The sequence below is a fragment of the Anguilla anguilla genome, chromosome 4 (assembly GCF_013347855.1).
Source record: "Anguilla anguilla isolate fAngAng1 chromosome 4, fAngAng1.pri, whole genome shotgun sequence".
Taxonomy (NCBI): Eukaryota; Metazoa; Chordata; class Actinopteri; order Anguilliformes; family Anguillidae; genus Anguilla; species Anguilla anguilla.
The window spans coordinates 22,202,851-22,223,238 of record NC_049204.1 but is presented as its reverse complement, the minus strand read 5'-3'; the positions used below and the strand labels follow the sequence as shown (position 1 = coordinate 22,223,238).

Below are 20,388 nucleotides of genomic sequence, written 5' to 3'. Positions count from 1 at the left end.
GAGTGTCTGTGCATGTATATGTGTGTGTGTTAGTGTGTGCTTGCTTGCATGCATGTGAGTATGTGAGTGTGTATGTGTGCATGCATGTGAGTGTGACTGTGCATGCGTGTGTGTGTGCGTGCGTTTGCATTCGAGTTTGCGAGTGTGTGTGTGTGCATGGTGCATGCTCTTGCATTAATCATGTTTGTGTACATGCCTGTATGTTAGCAAACTAAGGAGAGAATGTGTATAAAAATACTTAAGGATGAGAGCTTAGGAAGGAACTGAACTTTTTTCCTATTCTCACTCCTCAGCTTGCTATAAAAGCAAAGAAACTCCGGATGTGTGAGCTCAGAGTTGTCAGATTGGCTGTGGGAGGGGGACGATGCCTTCCCCCCTCTTCCCCCACTCCATTGTGCAGTTTCTCTTCTGAATGTTTTCTCTCTCCCCCTCTCTCTCTCCCTCTCTCCTGGGCAGGATGTCTGAGGCGTTGTCACAGCAGGAGAGACTCCAGGCTATAGCGGTAAGACTTCCAAAAACTGTTGAACATGCACTTCAACTTCATGCTTGATTGAGCAGTCGGTGTTAAATGAAAAAAACATTGAAACTTTTCTGATTCAGGCTTTAGTTTGTGTGCTGATTCAGAGTTAAAGTTGCCATGGCCACATCACACTATGTACATCACTTTAAAAATGCCCATTGGGGTACAGCACAGATGAAATGCTGTAATGCTGAAATGCTGTTGCCCACATATACTGATTCATAATTATTTATTCTATATTACCCACTTGGCTGCTTAGCTAGAGAGCCCTGTAACGTATGTGCTTATATTTAGCCATAATATCTGCAAATGTGCCCGTCTCTAATACCCCTAACAGCAAATAGTGCAGGAGGTTTGTGTCCAAGCGATGATACTTTGGGAGTGTGTTACACATCTGGATTACCAGGTTCGATTTGAGATATGATTATGTGTCTGTAAAGTTGAGAGAAGAACAACACATATGATTATGATTTTCCTGTCAATTGATTCTTTTGGTGTTCTTTTTATATGATTTATTGGCATATCAAGCTGAAGGCAATATTTTAGAAACTATCGACACTGTTTCTGTTTTATATCGCTGTAGGTAAAGGGGGTAAATGCAAGCATTTCTTCCATCACCAGCTCAACAACTCCATCTGTTCTCCACCTCCTAGTCTGCTCATATAGATCTTAACCTCGCGGTTCTAGATTATCACTCCAAATTTCAGTAGAGCTTAGAGGACCCTGCTTTCTCTTCCTGATACACTTTCAGTGAGGTAACCCCCCCCCCCCCAACCCCACCACCATAATTCTTTCTCCCCTTGCCTCTTCCCTTTGATTCCAATCAGCTGAGGGAAAAGGACCAAAGAGAGGTAATGCACTCTAATGCATTAATCGACCCCCCCCCCCCCCACACACACACACACACACACACACACGCACGTACACTACATGCGCACAGAGACAACAAAACACAAAAACACAAACACATACACAGTTCATCCTTACAAATCCCAACCCTCTTTACCAAATCTGCTGCCCGCTTCCTTATACTGAAGAATACATAATAGGGCACTCACAGGATCTCTTAAATACATCCTGCCTACTTCCTACTGCCTGCACCTGCTCCCCACTGTTCAGTCTCACTTTGTGTTTCCCTGCCCCTCCTCCTTTCCTCCCTCTCTCTCTCTCGCTCTCTCTTTCTCTATCTCTCTCTATATATATAACATCTCGCTCTTGCTCTCTCTCTCTCTCCCTTCCTCCCTCTATTTAATTCTGTACAGCTCGATAATGCTGTGTTGGCAAAATCTGCCAACTAGCCCTGCCAAGGCTAGCATTGCAGTCTGCACAATTGCATAAATAATACATTGCCCACGCTAGCTAATGTTTGTCTCGCATTCGTGTTCCTCTAGCTCCTTTACGGTAGCCCCCTTTTGGGTAGCCTCTCTCTGTTCCTGCTCGTGTTTTTTCATCCCATTTTCTTTTTCACGAGTCCTCTCCCCTTTTGTTTCCTCTTCCCTCGCCTGAAAGTGATATCCTCCCCAGCTGTCCGTCTGCTTTACCATGGCTCGCTGCACAGAGATTAAGGCCGTGCTGATGTTGCAAACGTGCCTGCTGTTAACGTTTTAAACTGGGGGGGTAATGGATTATGGTAGAAAGTGACCGGAAGAGCCCAGTGCAAACACGCCGCAGTAAGTGCCAATCAGAGAGCAGGGGAGAGTGCCACTTTGTGCAACGTGCCCATCCTCACAGATTCAATTATACGATGATCTCATGGTAGAGCCTCCTAAAGAGAAAAGCCAAACAGCCTCTAGAGAGAGAGAGTATACCACACTCATTTCACTACTGAGGTTCTAACCAATCAGTCAACTGAAAGGTGAGACATCGTAAATCTATGGAGCTGGAGATATGATGAGCAGTCGTAGTGGTGATTTGGTCCAAATGAATAATAAGAAGGACTGGGAACTTTTACCAGGGTGGGGGGATTGGGGGGGCTGCGGTGCATGGGTGGGCAAAATAAATGGGGCCTGATGTCAACCTTACTTCTGTGCCCCCAAAATCTTGCTGACATACAGACCCTTAAACCACTGAAGTAAAACAGCAACATGCAGGAAATTGTTTGCTTCTGCTATGCCCTTAATTACTTAATAAGCCCATAAAAATGTCTTGTAAAAAGTCAATGCATTGTTCCCACTGTTGGCTCAGTGGCAATGATCAAGGACTAATGGCGAATAAATAACACTATTACTGTACTCTATTTTCCGCTGTTTCGCTCTGTTCTATCAAAGTGTATTTATAGTGTCTAATAAAATTATTTGTCTACTCTGACATATTGATAATTCTGTATTTCAAATAAATGCTTTTAAACTATGTTTTTATACTGGTACTGCTTTGTTATTGATACAGAGGAGGAAAAATATCACAACCTTTTCTTCGTACTTATATATGGGAAAATGGTGAAACTCCAGCATTTATTTAATCTGGAGGTGTTTTCACTTCCCAGATTCAGCCTTGATGGCATGCATTGAAACTTTAAAGCATGTATGTAATGCCTTATTGTATTTAATACTGTTCTATTGTAAACTAGTATTAAATACAAATTCGTGTTCCCACCAATATAATTATCTGATGGTAAAAGAGTGGAATAGCTGAGGGACACGCCCACACACAGCTGAGAGCCTTCAACCAATAGAATTCCAACTAGGTTGTGGTCTTTGCAGATGATGACTATTTCTGCTTTTTCCTGAGGGGCAAAACTATTCATGTTCATGTCTTCCTACCTGGAAGAATATAAAATAGATAATATACATTTCAGTGCTAGACTGGGCTTACAGCAAAGGCTGCGTAGCTGCAGTAGGGGTGGCTGAGGGAACTGTGATTTAGTACCAGGGACAGAAGCAATGTCTTCACCTCCATGGCAGAATACATGTGTGTTTGCTGTTTTGCAGGAGAAAAGGAAGAGGCAGACAGAGATTGAGAACAAGCGGAGGCAGCTGGAAGATGACCGCAGACAGCTCCAGCATCTCAAGGTGAGAACTGCAGTCTGCATACCTCTCAAGGAAATGGCCACAGGTCATTAATGTCCTTCAGTCTGGTCCCAGTTATGATGGTGTCCAGTCTATGGTGTGTGATTTTTCATGAAGGGTAACAGGTGTGCTGTTTTAATCAGAAGTGCAGTTGATTGATTATGTTGCTTTGACAGTAAAGCTTAATTTTAATATTGAGTGTACTGTGCATGTGTTGCTGAAATGAGGCATTAACATTGCCCTATGACTATGGGTACAGATTATGCTGCTTCTTACTTGTTTCATAAATATTTTATATACATATACAGTATACATAAAATTTAAATACTGCAGTGTCTAGCATTTGGCTCTGGTGGCTGAGGTTCTGGTAAGTGAAAGGCGTAGTGCAACTGGATCTGTATAGTGTGGCCGCAGGAATCCTAGACTGGTCTGGCCTCTTAGCAGTACAGAAGTCCCCATGTGACACAGGCCAGAGTGGGTGCACCTGTTTAAAGTCCCTGTTCATCTGTTTAAAGCCCCAGTCTTCTGGTGGGAAGTTTTGTCACTTCTGCTGTAGATGGTGGATTTAAAGGATGTTTCCTGCTTTGGAAGTGAGAAAAAAATACTCCACTTCCTCCATCTAAATGTACACTGCATTGTCTTTCACTGCTCAGTTGCTTTGCTGTGCAGCACATTTGTGAGTTGTAAAGTTTGAAGCTTCTGAAACTTGAGATTTTCTTGTAAATTTGCTGTCAGTTTTTATATTTTTGTTTGTTTTGACAATGTTTATTTGTGTGTTCAGTGAGGCAGGTGTCATAAAACAGCAATCTCAAGATTTTACAGAAGGTTTAACAACAAAAGAGAACAGCAAAAGCCTGTAATAAAGAGAAGTGGATGAATATTTCAAAGCAAATAAGATCCTGCACAAAAAACCACAAAGGCAATGATGTTAATCTAGGTACACCACAAAAATTCATTTTGAAGGATAGGAATGAGTGACAAAGTAAACTAACTCGAGCTGAAAAAGACTTTCACAGCTTTGGCCAGACAGAGATAAGATTCAAAAACTATCCTCATTAGCAGTTTCCATGGAGCTGAAATGCACAGTCAGCAGCCTGAGGTGTGAAAGAGCAAGCGCTCTCTCTGAATGGTCAGTGAAAACTGGGCAATGAGGCTGACCAAGCTCGAGGGGGGTTCCAGTAGTCTGACATTTAACTCCTAAACGACCCCCATTTTTTCCATTTTGCAGAGCTGAACAGGTTGTTTCAATTTTCACACTGGCGAACGTGAGCCAGAGTGACAAACCTGTGAAGATTCATCCGCATGTATCGGAGGGTAGATGCATTTAGGCCACGCTTGCTTTTTCAGTTTCAGTTAATGAAAGCACGGGCCCAGTGTGGCCAGTTAAAATCGCAAGGTGACCGAGTGTATAATGGGCTGGATTGTAATGCATAGCTGTCAGGGTTTGATGATTACACTAAAATGTGTGGGGAGGGGGGCGCTTTGCTCACCCCACCTATTTATGTATTTGTCCTAGAATCGGCACCTCCCTGCTCGCTGCTCATTAGTGCAGAGCTGACCAGGAGCCTGAACATAATTACGGGCGATGGTGTGGCCGGAGGCTGATTTGGTGCATCCTCAGATTAGTGCTGTGCTTTCCCCTCTCATTACGCAGCCAGTGGCTTCCTGCATTAAGGTCAAGTCCAGCTGTTAATTCGTTCAGTCAAATAACAAGGATGTTGAACTGCTATTTTTGGTGGAGCTGAATTCTCTGGGGTGTACACCCAGAGGAAGCGTGGATGCATCCTTAACCCAATGCACGTACGGGTGTTTGTTATTGTGTGTTTGTGTGTTTTGGTAAGACGATGAGCCGGAGGTGTTGAATTTCACAGAGAATAAACACTCCAGAGAAGTAATGTACCTGTGCGTCTGTGATTTGTTTTTAATTGAGAGCAAAGACCTTATTTTCTGCGTCTGCCTTTGTGCCAGTTGCGGTTATGAGACATTGTTTATTGTTCCGGTTTGGCCTTCGATTGTCTGCTTTTTGAAGGCATTGTCCTCCTCCTAAACAGTTTATCAGACACAGGTTGCATGTGGAGCCTGGGAGGCCCCTGTGATGCTTTGTCTTCTATTTTCTGCCTCGATTGTGTTGTGCGCATGTGGAAGGGTGTGAGCGTGCTGTGTGTCAGATGCCCTGTCACTCTGCCAATAAGCACTCCTTGCGGACGTCTCCTGGGAGTGGGAGGGGCGAAGGGAGGGGAGTGGGAGGAGAAAGAGAGGGAGTGAGCTGCCTTTTCTCTCTCGCTCCGTCTCTCTCCGTAAGGTACCGAGGATGGAAAAACCAACAGAAGATCCTTTTAGGATTGTGCGTTTATGCCTTCGAGATTGGGGATGAGAAATATTTTGCTACCGTTGCTGTGTGGCACATTTGTGAATATTGCGATTGACGGATCATCTTTTGATTGTGAATACAATAGTCTCTTTCCCCCCAGATTCCTGCTATCCAAAACAATACCTAAATGTGGCTAAATGTGGTGGGAGAGAGAGAGAGAGAGAGAAAGAGAGAGAGAGAGACAGAGAGAGAGAGAGAGAGAGAGAGAGAGATCATAGTGCAGTATGATCAGCTGAAAATATTTCTCATGATTAATGGATGAAATCATACAGTATTAAGGTCAAGGATTGCATGTAAAGGCTAAAAAGGCTAAAAGTAAGGTAATATTCCAAAAACAAAACAAAAATCTGTATAAGATAACAGTTTGCTTCAAAACATTAAAATTTTTGCATTTTCATTTTCTAAATGCCTAGTACTGTCTAGACAGCCAGTGCATCAAATGAAACTTTTAGAGTTTCTAATAGCCATCTTAGCATGAATAATGCATGCGAGCTTCTTTTGTACTATTATTTATTTATTTATTTTGCAGACACACTTATCCAGATTGGCTTACAAGGATAATGTGGCATAATGCATTTACAAATCATACAAACAATAAAAGCAGTAGTCAGAATTACGGCAAATTGACCTCAGGCTTAAAATATATAACAGTAAAATAATAATGCCTAACGTTTATGTTTAATGGCACACTTCACGCTAAAGGGAACAACTGGACCTCAATATTCCGTGTTTGTCAAAGATAACCATTTCAGCTGCATTGCAATCTATTTTAGAAATTAACTGATAATTTCTTGCATAACTGTTCATCTCCGTGTCATTCCATTAGCGAAGCTAATGTCGGTAGTCCGTGCACAAGCGGTTGTTGTGAGAGGCGCTCGTGTTTTTTAATGGGCTCTGTCCCATGCTTGTCCTGGGGCTCACCCTTAGGGGAGGTTGTGAAAGCCTCTTTGTGGCTCCTGTGAATGTAGCCTTAGGTGCCCTCAGGGCATCCGGTGGTCCGCGCAGCTGGAGGACCACAGGTTCTGGCAGTCCTGGGGTTGTCTTTGCTCCTCTCTTAGGACCCCTGGTGCTGCCTTTGTATGCCATAGAAGAGGACGGGCACTGGCAGGGTGCCCTGGCGATCGTCCCGCTATCCCACTTAATGGTGAGGCCCCCCTGGTTCTGGGTGCGCATTAGCGTGGACTGTGAGCTGACTGGCCTAGTGGAAGCTAATTGATGTCTCTGGCCTTGGCTGGTCACAAGTAAATAAATGATAGCTGCTTGGACAGGAGAAGTAGGGGGTGGGTGAAGTTAGAAGGATCCATACAGACCAAACCTGATTCCTGTCAAACCCAGGCCCCCACGCTCAACGTTGGTGGCCAATAACAAAGCTAACCATGCATGGAGAGAACCCTGGTGTGTTGGGTTTTACAAGAAATATTCTGTGGTGACTTCAGGGGAAATAGTATTGCTTCGGACAGCCGTTTTTGATAATCTTCTTTTTCTTTAAAGAACTTCAAATAGATATCTGAATTCCAAAAACAAACTTACTTATTTTTTTAATTCATATTTTAATAGGATAATGTGAAGATCTAACATTTATACTTTTACACAGTTAATATGACAGGGTTTTTTTTTTACTTATTGTCTGCTATGGATGTCGTGGTATCTCATTGATAAAATTAAGTGATGGCTCAGGCTGCAGCTAAGCAAGATCACAAAATCTTATAAGCTGGTTGCAAACTCCTCTAACTGTATTGTCTGCCAATGTTTGTGTTTTCATGTAAATATGAACTAGCCTAAGCTGTTTGTTGCCGTGCTACATTTATAACTGGTCTTTCTTGTGAAATTAAATCCCGTTCTCTTCAAGCCTCTATCTGCTGTCTGACTTCACCTGTAAACCTCACCAAGGTGTTCTGTAAAATAAGACTGTATACCATAATCCTGGCTACTATAAAAACTCATTATTGATTGGCTGTACACAGGATTGCAGTATAGTTATTATGACATAGCACATACAGTTTTCCTCGTGAAAAGCAATGGAGATTAATGTCTTCTTCCCAGTTTCTTTGACTGAGCGTAAAGATTTCATGGCTGTTTGTTTTCTTGCAACCTGTCCAGTCAAAGGCTTTGCGGGAACGATGGCTGCTGGACGGAGCACCCTCTGCTGGCCCGGAGGAGGATGAAGCAAAGAAACAGCTTCAGGAGGATGAGGCCAAGACCAAGGGTCTGGAGGAGTCTATTCTCAGGTGGGTTAAAGGGGGGAAACACATGCAAATACGGGGGATAAAGTATAAATTCTGAGGAAATTCCTGTGTATTTTGCAGACTATTTTACTTTTGTTGGTTGTCCATTCTGGGAAGGAAGACTTTCTATATGATGGTTGTAGCATGACTTAGCAATATTGGTCTTGCGTAGATGCCTGTAGCAGAGCATTTTTTGGGTGTTTCCTTTTTTTTGAAGAAGCCCCATATTTTAATTAAAATGATCAATTTGCTTTTAGTGACTAAATGGACTCATTCTAGAAAGTAAGTTGGATGCAAGAGAAGGAAGTCTCCGTTGACATACTGTGGAACTCACGGAGTTCACATGCATGTTGGGAACTGTAGTTTATTACGGAATTGCTTATCTGAAAGACATCAAATTACTATTTTTGAAATTGATTATAAACTATATTTTCTTACACAAAGTTTTGCATCTAGGTGATACACCCAAAAGCAATAGGAAACATGAGCCGAGCAGTCATGATATTATTTACAGTTTGACAAAAATTAAATAGTTTATTATTGTGCAAAATTATATACACGTGTACATAATATTAAAATGTAGGTATATGACATTATGAACTATACAGCACAACACATACTGTAAAAGGAGAAAGTGATGAAATGGCTTAAAAATCCAGCCACGACTGGGAAATTTGGTATGTGCACGTCTCGTGGATTCAGTAAAAATTTGTAGGCAAGAGGAGAGCAGACAGCTGTAGGCATCTATAGGAGGATTCATCAATCTCTGCTGCTTTGAACAGATTCTATGGGCCAAGACTACTTTTACTGTTTTCTTTTTGCTGACAACAAAACAGTGGCATCAATCTTCTACCCTGTCTGCCCAGCCAGTGTGGCACTCCAATCCCCTGATGAAATTTCTCCCTGGCAGCCCTGTTGGGCAGTGGGTTGGCATTGGCCTGGGTAAAAAAAAAAGAAGCTGGCATACCGGTGAATAAGTGTGTCCCACAACTGCCACTGCCAAGACAGGGAGGAACAGTGGAACAGAACTTGGGAGAGACGTGTCCACATTCTGGAGATGCTTTCCTTCACAGTCCTTTTTCCCACTCTCCCTTGCTACACTCAGCATTTTCTTTCTTATTCACTTGTCATTGTGGCATTCTGTATGAGCCCCTCATTTTGACAAGCGGGATTGTCCATGGCCCAGTTGGCCTTTATTTGGGCTTAGAATGTCAGGGCAGGGGGGTTTAAATGACCAGTCCTGTAAGACTTGGCATGGGGCTTTTCCAATGTCCTGACCTGCTGTAAGCAAAACGCCCTCCCTCTTTGCCTCAGACTGGAGCAGGAGCTGGAGGAGCTGGAGACAGGTGTGTCAGCGACCTCCACCAAAGAGAACTTGACAGATGCAGCCAAGGAGGATGACGCCAAGAGAGGAGACAACAAAGTGAGTTCCTGCCCCGGGGAGTCGTGGACAAAGCAGATCAACTGGTTGTAGACACAATAAGATTTGTGGGGGAAAAACCGAGGATGGGGCTGATGGGATTCAGTCTTTCTTTACACATGCCTTGTGGTTTTTTTTTTTACCAATTAATGCATGGACACTGACATCCACACTTGCCAGCTTGATATTATGTGATTACTAATATTATTACTGACAGTCTGAATTGCCTTGGAGGATCTGGTTCAGGCACTGACAGGCAGTGAATTTGGAACTGTTGTTGACAGGGGGCTTCGCCAAAGGGGAAGTCTGAAATGGCTGCACTCTGCTGTGCTTTTTTAAAGGGTTCCATAGCAACCAGAAGCAACGGCTCCTCTCTCTATGTTTAATCATTGGTTTTGATTGCTCTTTCCTCTGCTTTTGCTATTTCCAATTCACTGCTCTTTCGAGTCAAACAGTTACCATTGACTTGTAGTCATATTAGGTATGATCTAATCATGCTATCCTCTGATGATTTTTCTGTACTGTTCTCATTTTCAAAATTCTTCCTGAAACCTTTTAAGCATATTTTAATTCCTCAATCAAACTCCTGCTGAACAGGAAATGGGTGTTGCCCAATAGACTGCACCAGCAGGCTTCTTTTTGAACTTCAAACTACAATTAGTATTTTAGTCAGTATGTGAGCTGCTGGCAATGCTGAAACCTTTCCATTAAAGTTTATTATCCAGTGCTGCTCAGTTATACACATTTAAATGACAGGGCTGATGTTTGGATCTATCCAAAGGCTTGAATTTTTGTATTATATTTCTTTTCTGCCAGACTTTTTATTTCTTGAAAATTGGGGGCAATGTGATGGAACATATTTGATTGTGATCTAAAGGTTTTTATCATTTTCTGGCCATCCTGGAGATTTTGAGCTCATGCTGATGTCTTTATGTTGCTTTTCAGTCATGAAATCAATCATTTTGATAGCACAGTACATTGGATGTAGACATGTGTTCACTCAGTCTCTTCTCTTGCAGAATCCTGCTGCCTCTGTGAAAGGTAAGACATTTTGTACGATCTCATCCGCACCCCCTTTTCTTCACATCGGTGTTTTATTGTGCATCACAAGGTGTCAGGTCAACCTGGAGTCAGTTCTCATGATTATGTCAGGGTCATTTTTTATTATAGTATTTCGGCAGTTTTTTCTATTTTCTGAAATCATTAAAATAATGCATAGATATATCCCATCACAGTGACACTTCATTCATTCCCAATTGTGGATATGAAGACACTCCTAAATGGCCAAATGTAAATGCACCGTAAATGTTGTTTCTTCTGATGCAAAGCATGTTAAATGCAGTGATGTATTCCATCAGAATACAGGTAAGTGACAATGCTCCCATGTATGTACATGGGAAGCACTTGGGGCCTTTTCTGTGCTTTCTACTCTTCGCTTTCCATAGTTCTAGTCCCTCTGTCTCTGTGTCACTCTCTCTGCTTTCCTGTTCATCCCAAAATCCTAATTCCTTGACCATTCGTAGTGGTTAAAGTTCACAACAGCCCTCGTCAGGACAAGTCCGGAGGTGCCTCAGATATGATGAAGACAGGTGAGTGCCTGCACCCTGTAGCCTAAATAGCTATTTCTGAAAACCATTGCAGTACCTGCCATTGCGTATTGCTCTCTTTCTGCTTCTGCCTCTAGCCCTGTGTATTTATTTGCTTCTCAAAGAGATTTTAGCCTGCATCACACATCTGCCTTTAATAAAACCATGATTTTAACGTGTTCGCTAATATGTCATCTAAATTTAGCTTGGTTAATTTACGATTGTTTCAGGCGTTGTTGTTTCAAGTGAGTGATGCATGCTGTGAGAAAGTGAAAGCGTTTTTTTTTATCTTACCGTAGCCAAGTTTTAGATTCCCGGTTGCTGGCTTAATGGAGGTCAGCATGACAGGCAAGAAGCCTTTGATGGGCCAGATGGTTTTGATGGTGACATAGGAAGCATTTGCAATATTTTACTCTTCTCAAATTCCTTCTTTCCTGAGGTTAGACTCAAAGCTGTGGAGTCCAATACTGTCCCTGCTAAAAGACAGAGAGGTTATTGATCTCCACCATCTAAGACCCGAGCATATAGCTAGTGCTGACTTAGATTTGACAGTGGTAAAATAGCCATTTCCTGTATCTTCAGTAAGTAACTGTAGCCTTTTAACTCATTAGCTCGTCATACCATTGGCACCCAGTGCTACATTATTGCTACCCTGTTCTATTTTCCCAGTGATATTGAGTTAGGCCTTCTCTTCCTCCTCCTGTTAAACAAACATTTACCTCCATGAAGGGGCTCAGCCCTCCTAAAGGAAGCGTGAGAAATTAAACTGAAGGGCCTCTTTCTAACCAAGGCTGCACAGAGAGAGAACGGGACTAATTTGTTATCTTACCGTTTGAGCTGTTCGCCCCCGCCCCCGCCCCCACCCCCACCCCATCTCAAGGGCCCTTACGAATTTCTGACATCACTGCAATTGGTGTTTGATTTCATTCAGAGCATTTGTTTTTCAGTGGAACTTTATCACATCACAGCCATTATCCCTGGAACTCAAATCAAATAGTCTGCATGAGAATCAATATGGTAATAACATTGAATTAGAGGGCGTTTTGCATTGTGTTCTGTAGGAAGTACCAGCCAAACAATTACACCGAAGGGGTTTTATAAAGCCCTGAGCCCTTTTTCTGAGGATGTGTTTGTGTGTGTGAGAGAGAGAGAGAGAGAGAGAGAGAGAGAGAGGGAGAGAGAGAGTGTTTGCATGTTTGTATGTATGTGCGTAAGGGAAGAGCTGAGGTGACAGATTTTTTTTCATTTTGGATGTTCTGTTTCTGGTGCTTATTAAGGAGCTTATTAATTTGTTTACTTTTAGTTGTAATAGAAATTAAGTGTTTTGCCTTAAAGAGCAAAGAGCAAAAGCTATTTTTTCCATAATTGTGTTTATTTGTATTCATCGTTCAATGACGCATTTCAGATCCATTGTTTCAATGCAGCATTGTTGTCTTTGTGCTTTCCTGTTATTCACCTGTATAAATGAGTCTAATTATGTATAACCAAGTATAAAGGTCCTGTGTCTAATTTTAACACTGTCTTCTGTTCTGTCTCTCTGTCCAGATTACTGTAGCCACCTGTCTGCATGCATGTGTGTTGTGTATGTATGTATGTCTGTGAAATGTCACGTGTGTACAGTAGCAAATCGAAATGTTCGGGCAAAGTTGGCCAAGCTTACATTTTGAGTGTGCTGCAATAGAATTTCTTTGGAGCGACCACCATATATAGCTAAACTCCTCTTGTGAATTTGCTGTTGGCATGGCAACACTACTCTACTCTGTTGAAAAAACTAGCTGTTACTTGTAACCCCTCTCTGGTTGCCATGACAGCTGAAGACTCATAGCACGTGTCACTTTGTCAAATATAACCATTTGCAAATTACATCTCAAAAAAGGTAGCAATGTGTGATCAAATTTGCTGTTAAAAAAAATCTCCTTTTCCATCTAAAAATAACCATGATTCGACAATTATTTCACAATTTTTTGCCTGCCTGACAAATTTCTCTCTATGATTACTGGAGAAATATATTACATTTATTCATCTGAAAACTCTTTTTAAAAATCTCCTAGTTTGTGTTACGATACAGTGTCAGGTATAACTCTTGTGTTGTGGTATAACTTTTTATAATATGGCCTACAAGTACACCATTCTACTTCCCTTGGGATCTCATTAGTGTAAATAAACCTAATTGGACTAATTGTACCAAAAAAAACTTGTCTGTTGTTGAGATAGAATTTGGAAAGTACTTTGAAATATAATTTATTCATAATCGAAATAATCCATGGGGTACTTTTTGCACTCAATAGCAACGTCATTGCCAAGGGTGATGAATTGTTTGGTTGATAGAGTGACTGGTCGATTGATGTGAAAATGTGTGTGTGTGTGTGTGTGAGAGAGAGAGAGAGAGAGAGAGAGAGAGAGAGAGATGTCTGCAGGCCCCTAACATCTCCTCTTGTTGGCACCCAGCGATGTACTCAGTAGAGATCACCATTGAAAGGGACAGACTCACAGGCGAGACAAAAGTGTTGTCCACCAACACACTGCTGCCCAAAGACCTCTCTTACCAAGGGGTTAAGGTATATGAGGATGACAAAAAAGGTGACTTCAATGCTTGTGGTGGAAGAGCACTCCAGCAGTGTGTACATCAGAATATATAAAATGCTTTACGAGAAGTGTGTCTTGATATTTCCTACAAACCTTAACATTTCGTTATGTCAGAGTTGAAGGATACAGTAATAGGAGAGGGCTTACAATTGCGTCCAAATACATGTACTGCATGGTAGAATGGTAAAATAGCCATCAAAGTTGAAAATCTGATTGTAACTTAAAATTTCACATTATATTACACAGTAATATTTTTTGATATTGAAATCAATATTTTCATCCACTTCTCCTAAAGTAAAAGAACAATGTACATTAGCTTGGTGTACTGCAGCAGAGTGACCAACAGAAGGCCGTCCTATAATTTTACTTCAGCCCTGTGTGTTGTACTTAATCTCATAAGAAAACAAGAGCACAAGAAGGCTGAGCAGCCTCTAGTTTCCAAGCAGCGGTTGGTAACTTTGTCACTCTGTAGCGTGTGGAGAGGTTCTCTGCTGGTACCGGGCATGACCCACTGTTTGTCTCTCAAATACCCCTCCTGCTTTGCTCTTTTCACTTTCTGGGGGGGCACAGCCAAAATGCGTTGAAGCCTTCCAGGAAAGGCGGAGCAAGGCCGACCTTTCTCGACACACCCCACCCTTCCTCCCCAATGACAGCCATACTGTACTGTGTGTCACTGAGCACTGCTGCGTTTCATCTGAATGAGTGAGGACCTTATTATAATTCAGGAGAATAACATGGAGCAGGTTCTTTTAAACTAAGGCTTGTGATGTCGGCACATTTCTACAAGATGGTTTCAGAAAAAAAGTTTGAAAAGATGTAGCTTCCTTGATGAAATGCACAGGGGAGAATATAGTTATGCCGCATGCCAATTAAATTCCTGCCAAATTCCAGATTGCATCAGGCCGCTTCTGAGCGGATTCTGTTTTCTCCCACCTTCCACCTTTCTCCCATTGTACGTGCAGAAAGAAAGAAGCTCCAATGGCAGACATGCTCCCACACACAGTCGAGAGTGCAGATGATGCACACCTCCTTCACATGAATGAGTCACAGACAGCAAGCCTCGTATCGTGCAGTGCTGGGATTTTCCTGGCTTATCCCACCCTCTCTCATTTTTCCTCGTTCGCTTGCTCTGCCTGCTGTGCTTGTTTCGTCTTCACTTGTGGCTTGACTGTATTGCGGTGATCTGTATGGTGCACATTAGCCACGAGTAGCGTGAGCTTGCACAGATTCCCCTGTTATACGTATCCTCAGTGAGCCCACTAGCATATTTGTGCTGCGTACTGTTATAAGACACGCTTCCTGCCCTCTTACCCCCCTGCACCAGTGTTAACCCTCTCTTTGACCTGTCTTGCCCCTGCAGTTGTGCACGAGGTTCGTGGAGCCGACGGCACCATAGAGAACGGGGTCCACCTGCTGAGCTCCTCGGAGGTGGAAGAGCTCATTCACAAAGCTGACGAGGTCACCATAGGTGAGGGCGGGGGCACCCCAAAAGCAGCCGGGAATGCCTCGGAGACCCCCAAGAAGGAGATCACGGGCATGGAAGCGAAGCCGGCCGGCGCCCAGGCCGCCGTGGGCGATGCGAGTGCCGAGCACCCCGTCACCATGGTGTTCATGGGCTACGAGAACGTGGACGACGAGGCGGAGACCAAGAAGGTGCTGGGGCTGGAGGGCACGGTGAAGGCCGAGCTGGTGGTCATCGAAGACGGGGAGAGCAAAGGGGGCACAGAGGGGGCCAAGAACGACCAGGCCCCTCCCAACGGCAGTGCGGCCGACCCAATCAAGGCCCAGGAAGGGGCGGGGGAGAAAGGGGAGCCTGACGGCGGCGCGGCGGAGCTCAACACCAAGGAGAAACAGCCCTGCAAGTGCTGCTCCGTCATGTGATCACCTGCTCCCCGGGGACTTGACTTTTCAAGGAAAAATGAAAAACAGCAACAAATGAACTTACCAACGACTACAAGAAAAATGTTCTGTATCTTTTGAGCAGCAGTTGTTCCCCAGTTTCTTTTGATTTTTGTATTTTTAATCTTTGTTTTTTTGTTTTTTTTTCCTTTTTTATTATTTCTCTCTGTGTTATGCATCTGGAGTGTACCATTGTCTCCACTAAAACAAGCTGTCAAAGGTGATCGGTGCCTCTATATTACACTTTTACCTTTGAGATTTGACAACAGAGAGGGACTACAACCCTCCCACCCAGAGCTTAAGTTGTTCAAGCGCTGTCCAATAAATATTTTTTTAAATGACATCTCTTATACACTGTCATAAATTTTATAGTCTTATCTTACCGTATGAAGGACACATATATCTCTATGTATATCTCTCTATATAAATTATGTATTTTAAAGATATATTTATTTGTTTTGTTTTTGTTTTTTTGGGTTTTTTGCTTTTATTTTGAGAAAAGTCCTGGTTGCTGTGTGCTGTAACATTGGATTCAGTGCACTATATACCATGCTAATACATTTTATTTTTCAGAAAAGTCATAATGAAGTTAACCAGCGGGAACAAAGAAAATGTATAATTTCAGTGACTGCATTGATATATTTATGACTGATAATGCTGTGAGAGTATTTGTTTGGTTTTTGTTTTCCAGAAAGAAAGAACAATAATTACTACATTTCACGCATACTCCATAAGAGGGAAGATCATTGAAGTGGGATGTCGCAGATGGGAAACTGTGTTTTGGTGTCTTGTAACAGCTACTTGTTATGTGTGCTAAGACACAGATTTCCCTCTAATGTCATCAGAATGGCCATTGGAGACCTTAAAAGATTCTATCTCCTATGCGCTGAGTGCTTTTTACAGGCTTTCATGCTGTTAGTACTGTAAAATATTCTGAAATCTACAGCTTTGTGGCCTCCTCACGCTGTCGTGTGACTCTCAAACACAAACATTTCTTTCTGGAACAAAAAAAAAAAAAAACAAGTTATTTGTCCTTTTGTCCGCATTCTCCTGCAACCAAATCAGAAATAGCCACCCATCTCAATATTAACGATAGTAATGACAGTGATTGAATATCAGTACTGAATTGAATGGTGTTTCATACTGAAGCCTGAGACTGGAAATAAATGCCATTGTGTAAGCAGTGATGTCCATCTGGTTCACTCCATTCAGCTTGATTTCTCAGACTAATCAGGATCCGTTGAAAATAGCCGGATAGCGCTTGACGCCTTTGCATTTGAAAATCAACAGCCTGTGTTAAAAGTAGATAATCGAGAGAATATGTCAGTGTCAAGTATGCCTTTGATTAATTTGAAGCTCAAAGCAGTTTGTGTTAAACTTGATGGCAATGGAAAGTTACGAGTTGTTGATGCTGATCTTATTTAGTGCTACAGTTGTGTGCCTGCGTGTGTGTGGTTGACTGAAGCATTTTCTAATGCATGAAAGAGGGGGTACATACTGAGTGTGTGTACTTTTCCATCTATCCCCATTAAGGTCATGACACACTATCTCAACTAAACTTTCTCAGAACTTCTATGCCAGGCTTTTTGTTCCCTTGTTAAGGCCTCGGTACCCTCCTCACATGTTAATGACAACAAACGGGTCATAGAATAACTGCCTGTGCGTCTGTGTCGATGATGGATTTCGGTGTGTATCTTTGACCATGTAAGACCTGAAGCAAAAGCAGGGATATGAAATCTCTTCACATTCCAGAAAGTTGTCTGAAGAGTCTTTTACCAAGTGGTCAGTTTTGCTTCAGTGTTCATGTTGCTACAACTTTTTTGGACATGGTAGCTGTTTGGCTGTGTGGCTAACTTTGAATGATTATGTTTCATTCATCATTCTATTATTTTTTTATTTGCTACATTATGAGTGGTAGGAGCTAGCATTTATTCTGGAGGCAAATTAGGAGCAAAATGTCTGTCTGAGCTGAAAGGTCATGTGATTATTGCCGTCTGTGTTTTATTGGTGAGGTGATGCGGAATCACTTGTTGGGAAAACCAGCTCAGTTTGGCCAAGGTGCTCTGATGTTACAAAAGGCCCATACTTAAAAGCAAAATAAACATTTTGTTTGAAAAGTTGGCAGAATACTGGATGGTCTGGATTAAAATCTTAAACCAGTTGTATGACATCACAGGTGTGTGGTAGAGTCTGTTTCAAAAGATAATTTTTTAAAACATTGTTTAGCTCATATTTGGATAAGTATGAAAATAGCACTTAGGGTGTATTGTTTCATTGTCCATATGACAGGTACATATTTATAATGTATTAACTCAGAAATGAGATCATTTCAATTCAAAACACTTGGCCTACCAAGATGAACTTGATTAAACTAATGTGCATTAAAGTACAGTAAGGGTGAAGTGATAAAAAGATGGTTGACAATATCATACACCAAATACTTTGGTTAAGACTGGTGTCAGTGTAAAACAGACGCCTTTTTTCCAATGCCATGTGCAAAAGGTGTGGAAATATACATGGAACAGCCAACACACTAACTTCAACAGCCCGAGGTATTGATTTAATTCTCCTCTGTCCCTGCTGGTGACTGCTGAGTTCTACTAAGTAATATTCCCACACTTTTCTATCCACACCTATGCAAAAATTTACAAGCATGCAAGCTCACTCTTCATTTTGTCACTAGCCTGGTCATTCATTTCCATCTCTGAAAGTGGATACAAAACAAAAATACGGCACACGCACATCGCTCAAAATCCCTGATGTTAACAATGCACTGTATGTGTTACAAGGACAGTGTTTTAAGCATTGCTTGACAAGTATACCACCTTTTCCATGCTGTACTGTACATAAACACGTGTCATTAAATTCAGCTTCTGTGAATTATCATTTTCAAATAAAACTAACAGTACTGTATACATGTATCATAAGCAAGCTAAGTAAAATAAATATTTGACTTTCTAAAATGTGGCATAGTTCCACATTTGCATTGACAGGACTTGTATTAATCCCATTTCTCTTGGTGTTAGTGGGCACAGGTGGGGTTTGCTGGCTCCGTGTAATTAAGTTCTTTTTGCTTAACGACCCGTTGTCAGACGAGGAACTGAAAGTATGCTGGTCAAATGCATATTCTGCAGAAAGCATAGAACTGGAATTGTCATCTTTCTGAGGACTTTGCTGTTTGTTCTCATTGGGGTGCTAACTGATTGAGATAATCAGAGATTGAGATCCCTTGGTTAGGAACTGGAATGCCTCTTGTTTGCAGCTCTGCTGTCCTACCTTCCAGAAACTTCCAGAAACTCAGATCTGAGATATTATTTTTGTGAAGCTTCTATCATATAATGAAAGCAAGTCAACTCCATTAACTAAGCATGGGGAACCATCAGAAACATAACAGATCTGGACAAAATGCTTGACAAATTATGCCTTTAAAGAGCAAATTTTCATCAGTGCAGAACTTGGAGTGTGGAGTGTGAAAGGGTGCTTCATGGAATTACGTGTGCCCTTTAACCCAGAGCCCAATGACACAACTTTGTCCCGAACATTAAACTGTACTTAGTGTGGTCCATTTAATATGCTGGAGCATGGAGTTACTGTCGTAGTCGTCATGGCTGCGATGGCTTTACTCGGGGGAGAGCGAAAGTAGGATAGCAGTAGCTGTGATAGCTGTGGTGCAGTAAATCAAGTGTTCTAACTCGCATATTAATGAGCCATTCTGCTCAAGAGGCAGTAGGGTTCTCCATCAGCGTTGGGATTGGTGTAGCCATGGTGGAGCTGGTCTGGCTGCCGATCTGGTGTTCGCTGCCACCCATTGCACTGTCATCGCCATAGTTACCTCAGACCTCCACTCTACAACGCCCACTCTGTACTAACATTCCAGTTCTGATGTGTTACACACCCCCAATGCCTTGTGGTCTGGTTCAGGCCAGGCCTCTTTTGTAAATGTGCATGCTTTTTATATTATAAGTATATATCTATACAAATAACTGTTCTTGTGGAAAAAAATGTCTCCTTCTCTTACTGTAGTGGAGTCCTCCATTCTCCCTCTTTCAGTCACTGCTTGGTGAAAGTTGAGCAGTGGCACAGTGCCACTGCTGCTGGTCCTATTGCTCTGTTAGTTGTGAAGGTTTTCTCTCTTCTGACTGGAAAGTGATGTAGAAAGTGTTTGAGATGAAAAATAAAATGTGATGTGCACCAAAACAATGTCGTATCTCCTTCTTCCCCCAACCCCCTCTGTTTACTTCCTTTGAAAAATGTGGAAATGAGCTGTGTCACCTCTGGGGCTTGTCTGCAGGCGCTACCCAAAGGCTCCTGGAGAAAACACTCAGAGGTGAGCAGAGGTGTCAGCGTGTCTACTCTTTCTCCCCCTGGAGCCAGTCGCAGTTAGGCTGCTGCCCCGCCCCATCACAGAAAGGAGGGGCCTTTTGCTCTCCCGCGTGGGAGCTACCTGTAGGGCTTGGCTACGTTCCCCCACCTGAACGCGCAGCTTTTTAGGCCCAGTTGTAGTTTGGACAAGCATTAACGTCAACAGCAAAACAAGGCCGGATGCTCGGTCACTTTTTTTTGGGTGAGGCGGAGGGGCAGGAGCAAGGGGAATTGTATGCTTTTGTGGGGAGCTTGCTGACGGTCAGCAGCATTCCACCGCAATTCCACTGCCCTCAGCACACACGCGGCAGTGGCCGGGGGAAAAAAAACAGCGAACCGGTCACGCCACCCAGGCATTGTCTGCCGAGACCCCATAGAGGCCCTTTATACCTCCCGGGCTGTTAGGTTTGATGG

The 20,388-nt window shown here is 42.5% G+C and overlaps 1 protein-coding gene across 3 annotated transcripts in view; it reads left to right on the top strand.

The window, feature by feature from the left end:
* Positions 1-19,805, top strand: part of palm1a (paralemmin 1a) — a 33,533-nt gene extending 13,728 nt beyond the window's left edge. The window contains exons 2-9 of one of the 3 annotated variants that reach the window (XM_035413528.1): positions 457-502; positions 3,448-3,528; positions 7,997-8,124; positions 9,436-9,544; positions 10,561-10,582; positions 11,065-11,130; positions 13,576-13,707; positions 15,074-19,805. In XM_035413528.1, coding sequence (XP_035269419.1) covers positions 457-502; positions 3,448-3,528; positions 7,997-8,124; positions 9,436-9,544; positions 10,561-10,582; positions 11,065-11,130; positions 13,576-13,707; positions 15,074-15,594 — 1,105 coding nt within the window. In that variant the 3' untranslated portion in view covers positions 15,595-19,805. The remainder of the gene's footprint in view (positions 1-456; positions 503-3,447; positions 3,529-7,996; positions 8,125-9,435; positions 9,545-10,560; positions 10,583-11,064; positions 11,131-13,575; positions 13,708-15,073) is intronic. The other 2 variants (XM_035413529.1, XM_035413531.1) reach the window with 2 other exon arrangements.
* The last annotated feature ends 583 nt before the right edge of the window (positions 19,806-20,388 follow it).